The sequence below is a fragment of the Colletotrichum costaricense genome (assembly GCF_030867565.1).
Source record: "Colletotrichum costaricense strain IMI 309622 chromosome Unknown Scaffold_31.1, whole genome shotgun sequence".
NCBI lineage: Eukaryota > Fungi > Ascomycota > Sordariomycetes > Glomerellales > Glomerellaceae > Colletotrichum > Colletotrichum costaricense.
The window spans coordinates 212,015-228,606 of record NW_026848260.1 but is presented as its reverse complement, the minus strand read 5'-3'; the positions used below and the strand labels follow the sequence as shown (position 1 = coordinate 228,606).

The following is a 16,592-nucleotide window of genomic DNA, read 5'->3' as shown; positions in this document are numbered from 1 at the left end:
ACGCGTCGCCGTGTGAGAGGCGGCGCTCTGGAAAAGTGTACTGTACAGTAGAATACAAATGGAATATACCCTGGGGGATCAGCCCACCCACCCTTTCATCCGATACCTCAACGCCACGAGAGAAGCCCCTATAGGTCTACTCACTTCCATTCTCGTCACCAGCACAGCAGGCGCCCTCTAGGTCGGGGGTCAGGTCAAACTGTGGCGTGGGTGGTGGAATGGTTAATGGTCACCAATTATTCACGCCAACCAGCCTACTCGACGACAGGCTTAGCGAGTACCCGAGTTCGAATCCCAGCATGAGCGCCAGAGATGTAGCCCCCAGTTCAGCACCGGGGGGGTGAACTCTTTTGTCTTTTGCATCTCTAAATAATTAGTCATTATTGTATTATACGTTGATGAGATAGAGATTCCTCGAGCACTAAAGTCCATCTGCGTCATACATTCAAACCATGCTTTTGTCTATTTCGTACTCTGCTCGGTAGGAGCGAGAGATTGGGTATCATTCTTCGCCTTCGCCATATACTCAAGGTGACCGGTTTTTGCTTCTAGACCTCGATCTGGACCTCGACCTTTCCACATCCATCGGCTCCCCAGCAGTGCTCCTATCCTCTGCCACCTCCCCTTCCGACTCGTCCGCCCCATTCGCTCCCGCATGCTCCTCCTCATTGTCTTCCTCATCATCCAGGAGCTCGTCAATATCGCCCAACGGACTAATCCTCTCCTCAAGCTCGCCCAAATCCACCAAGTCAACCCTTTTAGGCAACTCCCTGAAACTCGTCGCGCACACCCTCGTCTTGGTCAACAAATCATCCACAAAGTCATCCATAAACGTCAAACTCGTTCCCGCCCTCCCCTTCCTCCTCAACTTCCTCCGATCCTCCAAAAACGGCTCCAGCAACAGGTACACGTCCTTCGCCTTCCTCGTCATGCGCACGTAGAAACACGCCAGCGCGCGCAGGTACTTGAACTTGTCCCCGCCGAACCCCAGGTACGTCTCCAGCACCTCGTCCGACGGCGCGAGCTGCAGTAGCTTGAAGGCGAGGCACAGGAACGGCGTGGGCTTCTGCGTGACGCCCGAGGTGCCGCCTATAAACGTGACGTGCTCCACGACGCGGTCGACGATGTCGGCCTCGTTGACGGCGAAGCACTGCTCTTTGTAGAAGTAAGAGTCGATGATGCGCTCGCGGACCGCCTTTTCCATGATTGTCGCCGGGTTCTCGCCGTTGGGGGCTAGGGAGGCTGAGGAGCCGCGTTCGTCGAGGAAGCGCCGCTCGTCGGCGTAGACGAGGTCGGGTTTGCTCATCTTTGCGATTTGTGTCTCTTTTTTTTTTTTCGGTGAAAAGGGCAATACGGTGTCGTCGTCGAAGTTACGGTGTACGGCTTTGCGAATCGATTGTGATGCGGGAGGCGTCGATGGAGATTAGGATTGAGTGGAATTGAAAAGTCGCGATTTGTCGAGGGTAGCTCTTCGGGTAGTGGGGTGGGCAGTGATGCGACGGCAGCTTTCACGAGTGACGCAGGTTGGAAAAGTTGGGAGGTCGTTGCCGAATTGAAAAGGCGCTTATCGATTGTTGCCGTGCGAACCAAGTAAACAGCCCACTACCAAGTTCACGCTCACGCCGCGCACCTCTAACGACTGCGACGCTGGCCAAGGGTGAAAAGCCGACACCATCATCGAAGCTCTAAATCATCCTCAAATCATTCAAACCATCTATGAAACTCTACTTGAAGTGTTGAAAATATCAAAAACGACCATATATTCATCACAAAATTCCACAGTTTGCTGCCATGGTGCTCCTCACCTCGTCCCAAGTCTCCGTCCTCATCTCCTCAGCCATCGGTAACACCCGCCCTTCCCCCCGTTCCCGCATTCCAGTCCCGCACTCCCAAATCAAACAGAACAAACAGGCTAACCTCAGCAAATGCGTTCCTGCGCGCGAGGCGGCAAGCCGCGTTTGCGTGCAAACGCAATTTCCGTAAATCCAACAGTCGTCTCATGTACCGCGGCCCTCTTTCTTAGTGGCTACGTAATCCAGCAGCGCACGCTGAGCCAGCTGCGCCAGGCCATCAAACCCGAAACGCGACCCTCTCCAAAGGCGTCGTACTACGTGCCCGAGCATCTCAAGGACGTAGCAGGCAACGGGCAGAATGTGCCGCTCTACGGGGGCGCGAACGGGAAGCAGGAGCAGATCATCATCGAGGTGAACCCAACGGTGCCCGACAAGCAACAGCAGGAGCAGCCGCAGCAGCAATCAAAGAAACAAAAGGCCGGACAAAAAGCAGCAGGATGGACGTCCGACATGTGGCAAAAGATGATGGGGCCGTCGGAAAAGGAGGATAAGGGCGGAGTCAGCAGGGAGGACTTGGAGAAGATGGACGAGAGGGAGAGGAATATCAACGGGTGGAATGTCAAGGACCAAGCGAACCCGGACCCCGAAGCGTCGAACCAGAAGCCCATCAGCCGGGCCGAGAGACGGCGTTTGATCAAGGAAGAGCTGAGGCGGCTGTCGGAGAGCGAAGAGAGGGTGTACTACCAGCGACGATTGTGGTAGACATGACGTTGGGATGGGATATATATGGGACATGAATTGCGGTTTCCATGAGTATACATATGGGAACTTTGGCGTTCTTGAATTTTTTGGGAGATTGATTATGAGGGATGTTAACGAATTCGATATATATAGGTCGATTATGAATACTCATGTAGATAGGAGACGTCGCATCGGAGCAAACGAAACTAAAAGACGTTGCTGGACCCGATCAATATGAGCGTTTATATTGATGTGCCGAGAGGACTACTTAAAACCCACATACCAAACGATCATTTTCGTCAAAGCCAACCCCACCACGGCCCGCGAGCCGGATTCATGACTTCGTCAGCGTTGTTGAATCATCATGTCTCTCCCAATGTACCCTGAACGCCAAACCCCAAAGTAATGCGATTTCAAACGCAGCCAACGCCTGTTCTTTTCCTTCATGCCGACGAAGCTTAAGCGTGGCGGTTGGCGGCATCTTCAAACGCCTCTCTCTGCATTCTCTCCAGCTCCTCAAGGGGAATCTGGCTGTTTTGGAACTTGTTTGCCTTCTTTTCACGGCCCTGTATAGGTTGTCAATGACCAAATGTTCTTGTGTGTGTGATTGTGTGCTGGGTGGCCCAAAGTCTCGACATACCTTTTGCACTTCTTTGTGCTCTGCGGCGGCCTCTAGCACGGCCGGGACGTAGTCTGCGAAACCCAGTTGCTCGAGGGCCTTGGTGATGTGGTCGCACGCGATGGTCTTCTTTGCCTCCTTCTCTGAGATCTCGTTGGCTTCCGAGGAGATGAGGGTGATGAACTCGACGCAGCACTCAATAAGCAGGTCACGAGCCTCCTTGGCGAAGGCAACGCCAGCTGAGGGCGGCAGAATCTCGGTGACGATCTTTTGGACGGTGGCTGTGTGGCATATTAGCTTGAAATTCTCCGACGAAGTGGGGAGCAAGAGATGCACCACGAGAGCAAGCATCTCTTGGGGGTGGAGTCACGTACCCTTGGGCAAGGACAAGTCATCGTTGCCTAGTAAAGTCATGTCAGCATTTCAGGTTCAAGAATCAGGCTGAGCGAACCCCGAAAGATACCCAGGCAGTATATACGCCCGTAAGTGTCCCTCACACTGAACGACATGTTGGTTGTGAGGAAGTGCAATGAGACCGTCGCATGATACAGACAAAGCTGCGTCATGCAACGTCATTTACATGGACCATCGGTAGGATCGGGGTGCTCTTGCAGAGAATGCGCATGTCGCTTTGTAGGCCCGGCAGTGAGGACCAGGCAGGCACAAGGGCAGAGCAAAGTAGAAGCCTCATGAAGAGCGCCCGAGTGCGAAAGGAAAGGATGAACTTCACTTACCCGCAATATCGTGGTCAGACATGGTTGTGGTATGAGACGACAGTGTCGATGAAACTGGAAAAGTTGGCTAGATTGAGAAACGTGGTCGATTTTGTTTGCTTTTCAACAAGTATTAGGCTTTGGCCTTGGCAGAGATGAGAGACTGCAGGAAAGAGTCGTGATATTCTTGTGTCGACCGTTGACTTATACGGAAATTGGTAGTTGGTGGTGAAGAAGACGCGGTGGCGGGGTGGACATGCAATTTGATTAGGTAGGCTAATCGCCGACTTTGTAGGTCTGGCTCACTCAGTCTCCGGCCGTGTGTTTGGTGGGGTCTTTTATGCTCCTTGGGATGCGGGACATCGAGTGCATTTGAACCCCCCGCGCACCTTGAGGAAGCAGGGGCCACTGAGCCACAGAGTGAAGGCTCAGTCACTGCCTGGTCCCGCCTTGGTGGGGCGCACTTTTTACACCACGGTCAAATTCCATTCAGGGACGGGACAGCGGTGCGCCGGTGAAAGATACCTCCGTGGCTCCGTGATGCACGGACCAACAGACCCCAATCACTCCAAATTTTTTCTTAGCCTTAAAAGACGAGATATTCTGCGATGGTTCAGCCTCTTCTTCTTTTTCGCATCAGCAAACAGCAGAGCTCAGAAAACAGCCATGCGTTCTTATTTCAGAGCAGGCGGCGACTCTGCTGATTGCTTGGATTGAACTTGGTAGGTCTTTCCCCTTCTCTCTTTCCCGCCCTCCCCTCGATATGATGAGTCTTGTTGTCGCCCCAAACTTACGAGGAATAACTCCCCTCATAGTGGTGAATGACCTTCCTGCCAAACGGAAACGCCTGATCTGTCACCATGAATCATTCTTTCTCTGCAGTTCTAGCCTTTAGATCGGATTGCTAACAATGATTTCAGGAAGTGCAAGCGCTTACTACCAATTCAATCGATTCACTGCTATGGCCGAATGAGCCAGCAACAATGGACAACTCTAGATACTGAACAGCCGAGTCGCACGGCTTGAGAACCTGGGTGCCAGACCATGTCTGCTATTGTGTCGGTTATTGCGGGCTTTGCTCACCATATCATGCCCGTAGATCTCCAGTTCAAGGTAAGCCGCAGACGCGAGAATTTCTTTCAAGTTCGCCTGTAAAGGCTTGCCAGTGATGATGAAACATATTCCATGCTAATCCTGAATAAACAATGTGGAATAACATATGAGCTTTTCATCTTTCATCTGAGGCATCTTGTTACCAATGTTTTTCTATCTACACTTCTATGGCAAAACAGTTGCTAACAATCAATCTCTAGTGAACTTCTCTACTCCGCATCATGATACGCTGAAAGCTCTCCGGCTTGCCATTTGAAGTACTTGCCCGAAAGGTCGTGCTGAGGCTTGACGACGAACCGCGCCATGACGCTGCCGGGCTGCTCAGGCTTGAACAGCTCTCCCTTGTCGAACGCAGATACGAAAGAGGTGTGGTCCTTGTCGGCCATGTGCCCGGCTCCTGTGTCGCGGATGACCTTTTGCATGGCTGTGTCGACGCGGCCTGGGCTCATGGCGATGCTGGTGATGTCGGGTTCCTCTACTGCCAAGTGTGCAGAGAGGTGGTTCATGGCGGCCTTGGAAGTACCGTAAGCTCCCCATGCGGCGTATGCGCCAGTGGCTGCGCCGGATGACACCCAGAGGACGCAGCCCTTGGACTTGCGCAGCTCGGACAGAGATGATTGGACCTTAAGATGATCAGGTTAGAGAGAGTAGTAGAAAAATGAATCAGAGTTTTCACTCACCAATGCGAGCCCACTAAACACGTTGATGTCGTATGCCTTTTTCCATTCCTCGATTGATGAGTCTGCTATGCGGGTGACGGGCTCTAGGACGCCGTGGTTGATGACAAGTCCATCAATCTTGCCAAAGGCCTTGACTGCAGCCTCGGCGATCTTTGGGATTGTCTGCATTCATTGTCAATTCTGAAATCTTTATCGGAGCCATGTTTTAGTCCTACCTTGAGATCCCCCAAGTCTCCGGCAACATACTCGACCTGTCCGGGATGAGCAGCCTTCAGAGCCTCCAACTGATCCTTGGACCTCGCCGCCAAGACAACCTTGTGGGATTCCTTGATGAGGTGCTGGGCGATGGCAAGACCAATGCCTCGGCTGGCTCCGGTCACGATAATCACCTTGGAGGACATATTGTGTGCTATGGTCTGCTTTGCGAGAGATGCAAAGTTGAGTTTGGTGGCTGTTCCCAGGTTTATTTCCGACTTATGATCAAGGAAATGGATGCAGCAAGCGGGACAAGTAAAAAATGACTCTGCAACGTGAAGATTGACCGGGAGGCTTGCGCCATTCCGATGCAGCGGAGCGCTCTTGCTGTTTCTGCCCTTGTGCGTGGAGCGGGGCGTGGACCATTGAGTGTCCTTATCTTATCAGGTTGGCGGGGTCGAGAGCTCTGGTCTGCTTGAGCTCGAGCTCTCATGACATAACGTCATTGTTCGAGATCCGATCTTCAAGCTTTGTGCTTGCTTTCAACAGTTCACAAAGCCTTGTCTCTTCACAACACTGTGACAATGAGCTCAACCGTAATACTTGGTTCTGGCATTATCGGCCTATCAATCGCATTTTACCTAGCAGACCATCAACCAGGCTCGACAATCCACCTCGTTGACCCTTCACCAGAGCTATTCGCTTCAGCTTCAGGCTATGCAGGCGGCTTCCTCGCAAGAGACTGGTTTTCACCTGATTCAGCCTCCCTCGGAGCGCTGAGCTTTGACGAGCACAGGACGCTCGCCGAAGAGCATGGTGGCAGAGAGAAATGGGGATGGTCCACGAGCACCACATTCAGTCACGCAGCAGCACCCGTAAAGAAGGGCAAGAAAGATGCTGGCTGGTTACAGGACGGCGGTAGCAGAGCAGAGGTCGTCGAAGCCGTCGAGAATCCAAGTAATGGGCCACCGTGGTTGAGGAGGGAGCATGGCGATGACGTGCAGATCATAGGGGATCCAGAAACCACGGGCCAAGTGTGCGTCTCCAGTCCAGCTTCATGCACTCATGCACTCATGCACTCATGCACCCATATGATGCACACACCATCTCCTTCTCTCTCTAGCAAGCCACTTCAACATGCTGGCTGGGCATGAAATCTGACTCCAATCACCAGGGATCCCCTCCGCCTATGCCACTTCCTTCTCGAAGAGTGCAAATCTGCCGGCGTTCACGTCCACCACCCGGCCACAGCCCTCTCCATCCATACCGACCTCCGCGATGAGCTCTCATCAGTCAGGATAGGAGAAACGACATCCTCTACAGAGACAGACGTCCCTTGCACCCGCCTCGTCATCGCAGCCGGCGCTTGGTCACCTCGCGTCTTCTCACAGCTGTTTCCCGGCACATCATTACAGGCGCCCATCTCCAGCCTCGCGGGGTACTCGCTCGTCGTGAAGCCAAAGCCTAGTCCCCCAGAATCGAGCTCTGGGAACGTCAAGGCTACGACAGCCTGCCACGCCATATTCAGCACCGACGGCGCCGGCTTTTCGCCGGAGCTATTCTCGCGGGTCGGAGGCAACGTCTACGTTGCCGGCCTGAACTCGCCATCCACCCCTCTCCCATCTCTACCAGGCCAAGCACCCATCTCCGCCGAAGCCATCGCCAAGCTCAAGAGCACGGCGGCGCGCATCATCACGAACAGCAACGACAGCGGAACGGATCTGCAAGTCGTTCGAGAAGGTCTCTGTTTCCGCCCGGTGACGGACTCGGGCGCTCCCATCCTGACCCGGATCCCGGACGACCAGCTCGGGGGTGTCGCGACGCGCACCGGGGCCGAGGGCGGTGTATTTCTCGCGGCGGGACATGGGCCTTGGGGCATCAGTCTGAGTCTCGGGACGGGAAAGGTGATGGCGGAGCTTATGCAAGGGCGAAAGCTGAGCGCCGATATATCAAGGCTTGGCCTGATGTGAGGTTAGCAAGCCTTGTGCCCAGCTAACCTTGTTGGTTTAGCTGTTCATGCAGAACCTATCATGGATTCGATGATGGTGATGATGACCAGGCGGCAATAACATCTCTTAGGTGGGAAAGGAGGCTCCTCCAGAATTTCCTTGGAAAATACTTCTGCCCAAGGTCCCTCGAGCGCAATGGCTCCAAATCCTAAACCCGATCGATGAGGCGACGCCGATATCACGATCAGCGTCCACATCCACATCCACATCGCCACTCGTGACTCTTGGAAAGCCCACACACCCACGGTAGCGGCTTGCACAACGGCGCGGGTGCTATGACAATGCCTTAGTAGCAGCCGCCCGTGGCGCTTGCGTCGTGAGGGTGTGTAGGTGTGCAAAGCACCGGCCAGTCTCCATCGTGGGAGAGCACTTGCTCCTCAGCAGCCGAAACGCCTGGGGGGTAAACTTGTCAAGGAACAGGCTGGCGCGGCTACATCGGCTCTTTTGCTGTATGTCAAGAGCTGGGCCAGAAAGAAAGAAGAACATTACAATTTGCCAAGTTCTGTCTTTACGAGGCGGACGCGGAGGCGGACGCGGCGGGGCGGTGTTTGTTGAATCTGTCTCCTGTCGGCAGTCGTACATGGGACAGATGCTATTCTTCTGCCCATCGTGTCCTTCGTTTCTTCTCGTAAAACACGGCAGAAAACTCTCTTTTCGCCCTGCCAAAATTTTGCCCAGAAATAGCCGCCCATGGATGGGTCCAAGACTGTCCGCACCTTATGGAGTATGTCATACACTAAGAGCACGAGGATATCCACTGCGTGAACTAGTAAGGAGGCGGGAGAAGAAACTATGATGGGGTTCACTGACCAGAACGTGATCCCTCCGAGGTTGTCGTTGTGGGGATTAGTGAACATAAGAATTACGAGATGAGCACTGAAAAGAAGAGGCCATCACGGACCTCGCGCCAGGCCTAGGCTGACGAAGGTGGACTGTGAAAGTATGGACTGTATACATAGACCGTAGGCATACCAGGAGAGAAATCTCTTCACCGAAATGGAGTTTGTCGAGTGAGCACACGAATGGAACAATGTAGCTTAATTTCTGGAGAACTTTGGTTGGGTCGGACATTGCGATCCCTGGGCAACGGAGCGCATTTTTGTGGAATTTTGCGCCGTTCTCCGCGGCAGTTCCGTGCTTATCCTCTCCGTGCCTCCCAAGGGCTAGTTGTTTGGTCAACCCAAGCTGCTGCTAACATAGGTAGTAGTCCGTGGAGCGTATTCAGAGGCTCCTCAACGTTTCCATTGTAACTCCGTATTCCCATCTTCTTCCCACAGTTACTGTCATGATGTGTCATCCCTTGTTCCTGGATTTTGGACCCAATGACCCGTTCACCCCCCCCCGTTCTAGCAGTCAGGTACACGTGCCGGTAGAGTGACGAATTCACATCAGACGAAGCAAGCTGACTGCATCGGTGAAAACCGATAGTTCGGTTCTGTTAATAACCACCACCCCCAGGGCCCAATCTCTCATCATTGTCCCAATTCGTGTCCCCTGTCAATGTGCCGTCCCGGGGCAACAAGCCTCATTCTGCAATTGAGGCCATAGGCTGTTATAGGCCTCCCTTGCAGTATCTCGGGAGCTTCTCTTCCATGTCCCTGGATAAGAGTTCGACAGAGAAGAAAGAAAGCCATTGGTTTTTCCTTTTGAGGCTCCGTTGCGTGTCGCATCCGCGAGACTCTCTAATTTGCCACAGTTCAAGCAAGGGCGCACAAATCAGACTGCACGGGGCCACGGGTACCTGCATGTCTGGTCACTCAGCCTCATATGCATGCCTGTCTACGACTCTATGTAGGGTACCTGTCTCATCTCCTTTTTCTTCGGGTGTGCTATATCTCTACACTAGAATAGCATTATGACCTATCCTCTACTCCGTGCCGGGCAGTCACTGTCAATTCCAAGTTTTTTGGCCTCGACACGTCGCCCACCACAATGCAGCAATCATGATGGTGTTCATCTCATCAATGCCCGCAAGTACCACCAGCAGCCTAAGAAACCCCAACGTCGGCACGGCAGTTATGTGCCGCGTGAAATGTGATGCGTCAGCAACGGTTCCCAGGCATGGCCCCCCGCCCCCCTTCCTTCTCTAGAAGCTGTCACGACTCATGAACACAGCCAGCTTGAGGTTTCCACGCGATGTCATCCCCCCATCACACTTACATACACTATGTACTATCGTCCGGTGTGCATCTGTTCGAAGTAATTAGTGCACCGTACCCATCAGCCCGAGCGGGGGATGAAGTCAGTCATCCACACCGGAGCTGTCTGTCAGCTTATGTTGGTTTCCAAGGCTCTGGTAGCTACCCGTATCCAATGATCCATTGGGACCTACTGCGTAGAGGATGAAGATCACCACCCACCCACACAATCACACACACACCGCAACGAAAAACGGTCCACGAGAGCCAAGTCGAATCATGCACGACTCATCATGCAGAACTAGCATCGCAAGTACCTCTCAAGTCACGAAATCCTCACGATAGTCGATGGAACCAACCCCGCTAGGCGTGAACCAGTCCTACAACACCAGCTGAAGAACCGTGAGAAATCCACCACACGGGGAAACGACCGTGCCCCTAACCCCCTTCCGAATCGATTGGCTACCTCCCACGAGATCTCGACACCAAATGCAACCTTTCTGACAAGCGCAAACGGTCTTCCGGATCCGAACAGATATTCTGTACGGATACGGAGTAGGCAGGTGCTCGGCATTGCGGGCGCCTAGGCTAGCGCGACCTACATCACTGTGACTATCGATCACGGGATAGGTGTGTATGTCTCACCGTCCTCACAGACGAGATCTCCATGTTCGATCCCGAGCAGGCTTACACTTCTCAAAGACGGCAAAAGCCCGTCTTGCCGGGAATTACGGTCGTAAAGTCTGTAGCTTGCTTTCATAAGCCTACTTTATTTGGCATCCCGACACCCTCGTGATGAAGTTTAATCCCGGGAGCTTTGACCCTTTCTGAACCTTTGAAGAAACAATTTTGAGTTCAGCGCGACAGGGGCGTAAATTGTTTTCCGGGTTTGCCCAAAGGAACTCGAAAGGGCTTCGAAGTTGCTACCGTACCATGCCAAGACGTCTGGTTTCCTCAAGCAGTGAGCTGTCGAGTCCGAAAAATTCATTAAGCACCATTAGGCTTCGGCACCAGGTGGTATCGTCGGAGGAGGAGCTGGGAGCTGTTTGTCCGCGCCGCCGCCGCCGTCGCCAGCACAGCAGCACAGCGGGGGGCCTGTCTCTGTGTTTAAGCTTCTGTGCCTGTCAGGCACAGCCATCCCAGCACTTCCGCAGCGTCGCATTCGAGAGCCACAGCCATGTGGGTGGTGAGAGAAGGACGGGCAAACTCACAAAAACCGAAATGCGAGCACGAGGTGCAGAGAGAGTAGTGAGAGCAGTGCTGCTGCGCCACGAGGTTTTTTTGGATGTCCACGTGGAAACATTCGATGGCATCCTGTCCCCAACCTTTGCGGGAAACGAAAAAAGTTTACCCCACTCGCAAAGATACCATGGAGAGAGAGCCTAGACTAGCAAGAAAGGGAATTCGTAATCATCACCTGCTCCCGGTGAAGTTTGGATACATTCACAGTTACACACACGGCGAGAGCGAAACCTGCGAAGCTGAAGGTGTACGCGGTGGGCTGGGCAATTGTCCAATCACAGGCCAGAAGTCCTGGATCCCCCCATAAGCTCCGGCCTTGGCCGGCCCATGTTTTCTTTGTCTGCGAAAAAGATCACCAATTCGCCTCCGGTGGGAGACTTCGGTCAGTCGGTGGGAAAAGCTCGGCTCATGTCCGTCTCTCTCCCTCTCCCCAAGAGCGGGCGCCGGGCGGGTTGGCTCACAGGACACGTTGATTGGTAAAGAGTCGAGACTCGAGGGGGGAGCCCGTAGACGGTATGTAGAACAAGAGATTCGGGCCTACTGAGGGGTGTTGGGCCCAGAGACAACCTTCGGGACTAGCTGTCCGTCCGTCTCCTGTGAATTCATTGTTTGCGGAGGGTCTAGCAGCAGAGAGCGCTGAGTCTCCCGTGCGTAAAGGAGAAACTTTTGCAAAAGGTTACACTCGCAAGTCCCCGTCGGTGAGGGACAGGCCCACGACGGGCAAAAACATGGACGGTTACCGTAAGGTCACATCCTCGAATTTACACGCCCGAGCCGCCGTGGGTTCCGTGTTGCCACCAAAGTTCGGTCGGATCCGGAGCGCTTGGGGCTTTCCTCGAATTCCCAAAGGGCGGCCTTACGGGCTTCAGGACAAAAGCCTAAATTGGCTGTTTCGGTACCTTGCAGCAAGCGGCACGGCAAGGAAGAACGCGGAAACATGATTCTGTCATTTTGCGGGTAGAGTCGTCGCAAGGGTTGATGGGACGATTTAGAGATGCCCAACCGGTTACCCGTACCTTTGAGCCAGGGGTGTTGAATGGGAAGAAAAAAGGTTCACTGACTAAGTTTCCCGTCTCTGCGGAACCAAGTCAGTCAGGTGCCCAATTGTTCGAACCCATTCTTCCAACATTCTTTCTCGTAGTGTACGGAAAGTTCTTGCCTACGGACATCCAGGGGATGGTGCTTGGCATTGACTCGGCATGAGACGAAAAGATGATCGTCAGGACAAGCAAGGTATGGCAGTTGTGAACATTGGGCACCGTGACCTTGATGATGAAGTCAGAAACATGAAATGCATTGCATCAGAATGTACAACGGGTATCCATCTGCTCTCATGTAAGGCCCTTTTTTACTTCCAAGGCAAAAGCTGCCCGATCACGGCATCACTGCTTCACATTATCGATCATCGGTACCAGAGAATTGTGTGCGTGATGATGTGAACCCAAAAGAACAGAGCCTGGCAAGCATTAAAGATATGCCAGGGTTTTTGTCTTTCGTGAATAAAATTACAATATGAAGACGATGCTATATCGGGGCGTGTGTCGTGTTTTTTTTTTGGACCAGCCCGCCTAAACCCAGTTCACACCCCCATCCCCGTGTTCCCTCCCCTTCAGGCTCGGTGTGCCGCCGTAGTAGGCAGGTTTCCCACCCTTGGCCTGGGTTGACAGTTCGCCTGTGCGTGCGCGTGCGTAGAAAAAAAAAAAGAAAAGGATCCCCTTTTTTTGTGTATTCCCCCAAAAGATGAACCGCGTCCCGAAAAATGACGTCAACTTCAATGCCCCCATGCCGCCCTTCCGTGCACCTCCAAGTGCCGTAGTCTTACAGAAGAAAATTGGTGAGAGGGATTCAATCTGAATAGCCCAAAATATGAGAAAAAAGGGATATCAGATAAGAAGTGAGACGTAAATCAAGAGGCTCGCTGGGAAAAAGGCAAAAAGAGACACTAAAAGACAATAAAGCAAGAAAAGATGCGCCCGCTGGTCGTGAAAGCCGTTAAAGCCGCCCTCCTCAGAGGTGCCTCCCGCCGTTTTTGCTGCCCGAGACAAGGAAATAGGGAATGTTGGAAGAGTGAATGATGTTGATGAAGTATTCGATGATGAGTGTCGATGAGATGTTGTAAGGGAAAGTGATGAAGTTGAGTAGATGGATGTTCCTTAGAACAACGTATTGGAAGTTCGGGCGCTTTCTTGCTCAAAGACAATGCCGCGCCTCTTCCAGCCGCCGCGTTTGATAAAGTCCTCGACGCTATCGAGGGACTTCATTGCCGGTCGTCGTACAGTCGAAGGCGAGCCGCGCTTGATGGAAAAGTTCTGCCATTGCGATTCCCTCACAGGCCTCTCCTCGTCGACGAAGCTGCCGTCCTCGGAGGAGTCCTCCTCCTCATCGTCATCATCGTCATGCTGAGATGCCAAGGTGTTAATGGTGGACTCGGACCAGTGGGAGCGCGGCAGCTGCGGTCTCGTTGAGGCGATGTGCTGCTGGACCTTGAAGAGGAAGTAGTCGTCGCCCTCGGCGGCGTGTTCCCGGGATCTCTCCTGCTGCTGGATCGGCGTCCGCGGCGAGTCGACGGGCGGTGCGGGCATATCGGGCATGGCGGCGGCGAAGGAAGCCTTTGCCTTGTCTTCGGCGGCTGCGGCAGCCTCTTGGCTGGAGAAGTACGAGTTGATAACCTCGTCCTCGATGGACTGGGAGTTGTGGATAAAGGGCCGCTCATAGAGTCTTGGTGGTGCGTGGAAGGTCGGGTGTAGTGAGAGAGGGTCAAAGTCGAGGACTCTTGTGTGGCGCATGGTTGCTGTTGAGCGGGTTGATTGTGTTGATGAGGAGTCGCTGCTGGAGACTGAGTTGGTGAGGGAGGGCTTGCGGGTGTGGAGAGCCTCTGGGTGACGGGCTCCCTTATTGAATAATGGTGAAGGCATGGTGATAGTGTGTGTGTGTAAGAGAGAGGTATAGCTCCTTCGAGATAGTGACCAGCCAGTTGATGTAGGCTCCTTGTGGTGATCGATATATATAGTTGTTGGTTTGTGATCCAATCCTCGTTGTTCCTATGTTTTCTCCCTTGTGTATCCGGGCTGTCGGTATTTGATGTGCCGGGAGATGAAGTACGGTGGGAGAAGGAAGCTCGCCAAAGAAAGAAGAAAAGTGAAGGTGAGGCTGGAGGGAAGGGTGTTGTAGATATGATATGTTACCACGAGAGAAACTTTATTCTACCACACGGGTATGTAATGGATAGTCTTCAAGGAGTGTGGTTGTTTAATGATGACAAGGATGTCAAGTGGTTGATGGGAGATCCGGGACAGGGCATTTCGCAGCTTGGGAAACGAAAGCGGGCATCGGGTCTTATTATAAAACTTCATCATCCATGACGGCCGAAACCAGGATTTTCATGGGGAACCACATCTGCCTGCCAAACGTGGGGATGAGCAAATCGGTAAGCAGGCACAACAGGCAGGCAAGCAAAAAACCACTACCTACCTACCGCACACCACACACCATACACCCCCCCCCCCCTTCAAGCGGGAAAAGCGAGCGGACGCGAGGATGGGTACGCTATGCAGCAGAGAGAGACAAGACAGGTACTCGCACGCCGCACACCGCACAAGTGGACTGGGCACAGCACGCCGCGGAGACCAAGGTCCCTGACGATCGAGGCTGAAAAGAGGATAGCCTACATAGACGTGAACGGAGCAGGGGTGGGAGGAACGAGGAACGAGGAAGCAGGACTCTCACGCTAGTGAGTTGAGCCACTAGCTTTTGCTAGGGTGGTGGGGGGAGGAAAGGGTTCTTGAGGAATGGGAGAGACGGTGCCTTGCAGGTTCCGCATGTCGACGAGGAATTTTGGGATGGATGGATGACGGGAGCATTCAGTGAGTGGGAGGGGTTCAACTTGAGAGGAAGAGGCTAAGAGGATCAGGCGCATGCCACGCCGATGGATAATGGAGGGTGGTATACGTATCCGAGGTGCGTGTGTGAAGATTGTTGATGCTGCCCAGAGAGACCGGACACACGGTAACTCCAGCTGCAGAGACGGAAACAACGGGGAGAGTTTGGGAGAGAGAGATGCTACCCAGAGAGAGGGAGAAAGAGATCGAGAGATCTCGCGAGAATGGACGCCGCCCGTCCCGGCCGGCGTGAATGTCTATTGCTCACCGCCGTGGACGCGAGTCGAATCCCAAGGGCAAGGCTGCGCTTGCGCGGCGCTACCTGTTCCCTTCCCTAGTTTGTTGCTCAGACCTTTACCGAATTGTCGTATCGCAAAAGGCATTACATTAGCTACACTCAAGAGAAAGCGAAAGTGGACAGGACAAGAAAGGAAGTCGTCATTCCAATTCCAACTCGTCGGCGGTCAGATGTGCCGTCTGAAGTCATGCTGCGGATGGTCGTGCGTGGCCCTTCTTCCTCTCCGGGAGGAACAGCAACGAAGGAAAGAATGCCGAATGTGTGTGTATCTTAGGTCCGAACTGTGCTGGACGAGAGACGAGGCGACACTAGCGTTCCTAAAACGGGGTGAATGTTTTTGTGGTTGTTTGGTGGTTTCTTCGTGGATTTGGAAGACACTGGGAATGCCCACCTCGAAAAAAGAAGCACACGATGGAGCAAATCACCAAATTTAGGCCACGGCCAAAAAGAGAGTTCCGGGGACGGGGACGGAAACAAAAGAGAAGGAAGAAGAGAATTAACCAGGCTGACAGCTGATTGAGGAAGATGAACAGGGGACAGGGGGGGCAAGCAAGGCGGTGTTGGTCAGCCTGTGACTCCTGTGAGCCCTTGGGTAGCTGCTTTTCCAGGTTCACCCGGTCAAGAAACTCTCTTCTTGACTTCTCTCGGCCCTGGAAGCCTGAAAGGAACCCGGAAAGTACGTAGATAGGTATAACTGCTCGCTTCTATCTAGCTCCCCAAGTTCAGTCTCGAGGCCACGATGAATGACGATACGTACCAAAGTATCCGGAAGGGCGGGCACGTCCCACGCTCTGAAGAGCATTACTAACTCAACGAAAGGGCACCTTTTACAGCAGGTGGCCGTGGATCTCAGGCAGATCAGCGGAGGGCACGCTCCCAAACGGGCGCTGACAGCGACGTTACGATACGTCATCCGTTCATCTCTTCCGTCTGAACGCTACCTACGTAGTAAGGGAAGCATAACGAATTTCATCAATGTCAACGCCGTCTGATCTTTTTCCACGCTCGTTCGTTCTACCGCTTGATCTGCCTCTCGCGTGTCCTCTATGGCTTGTCAGGGCTTTCTAATCGAATGGAAGCCAGAAGGTGATCCCAAAGGATACGCTACGGCTTCAGATACGTTCCACAGGCGCGAGGCCGTGTGTTTCATATCTCTTGCAATTGCAATCTTCG

General features: G+C 53.3%; 6 protein-coding genes across 6 annotated transcripts; 2 read left to right on the top strand and 4 right to left on the bottom strand.

Moving 5' to 3' along the window:
- Positions 1-526: 526 nt before the first annotated feature.
- On the bottom strand, positions 527-1,306 carry CCOS01_16521 (PRP38 family protein; the record flags this gene model as incomplete). The annotated part of the gene is made up of 1 exon (XM_060464657.1): positions 527-1,306. One exon carries the CDS (start codon positions 1,304-1,306, stop codon positions 527-529), a length of 780 nt encoding a protein of 259 aa, XP_060304793.1.
- Positions 1,307-1,925: 619 nt separating this feature from the next.
- Positions 1,926-2,555, top strand: CCOS01_16520 (uncharacterized protein; the record flags this gene model as incomplete). The annotated part of the gene is made up of 1 exon (XM_060464656.1): positions 1,926-2,555. One exon carries the CDS (start codon positions 1,926-1,928, stop codon positions 2,553-2,555), a length of 630 nt encoding a protein of 209 aa, XP_060304792.1.
- A 437-nt stretch (positions 2,556-2,992) lies between these two features.
- Positions 2,993-3,909, bottom strand: CCOS01_16519 (TATA-binding protein-associated phosphoprotein; the record flags this gene model as incomplete). The annotated part of the gene is made up of 4 exons (XM_060464655.1): positions 2,993-3,100; positions 3,175-3,434; positions 3,528-3,554; positions 3,888-3,909. The coding sequence occupies 4 exons, from the start codon at positions 3,907-3,909 to the stop codon at positions 2,993-2,995; spliced, it is 417 nt and encodes a 138-aa protein (XP_060304791.1).
- Positions 3,910-5,188: 1,279 nt separating this feature from the next.
- Positions 5,189-6,060, bottom strand: CCOS01_16518 (short-chain dehydrogenase; the record flags this gene model as incomplete). Its single annotated transcript, XM_060464654.1, has 3 exons — positions 5,189-5,602; positions 5,660-5,821; positions 5,875-6,060. The coding sequence occupies 3 exons, from the start codon at positions 6,058-6,060 to the stop codon at positions 5,189-5,191; spliced, it is 762 nt and encodes a 253-aa protein (XP_060304790.1).
- Positions 6,061-6,438: 378 nt separating this feature from the next.
- On the top strand, positions 6,439-7,824 carry CCOS01_16517 (FAD dependent oxidoreductase superfamily; the record flags this gene model as incomplete). Its single annotated transcript, XM_060464653.1, has 2 exons — positions 6,439-6,890; positions 7,029-7,824. The coding sequence occupies 2 exons, from the start codon at positions 6,439-6,441 to the stop codon at positions 7,822-7,824; spliced, it is 1,248 nt and encodes a 415-aa protein (XP_060304789.1).
- Positions 7,825-13,396: 5,572 nt separating this feature from the next.
- CCOS01_16516 (uncharacterized protein) lies at positions 13,397-14,158 on the bottom strand (the record flags this gene model as incomplete). Its single annotated transcript, XM_060464652.1, has 1 exon — positions 13,397-14,158. One exon carries the CDS (start codon positions 14,156-14,158, stop codon positions 13,397-13,399), a length of 762 nt encoding a protein of 253 aa, XP_060304788.1.
- Between the last annotated feature and the right edge of the window lie 2,434 nt (positions 14,159-16,592).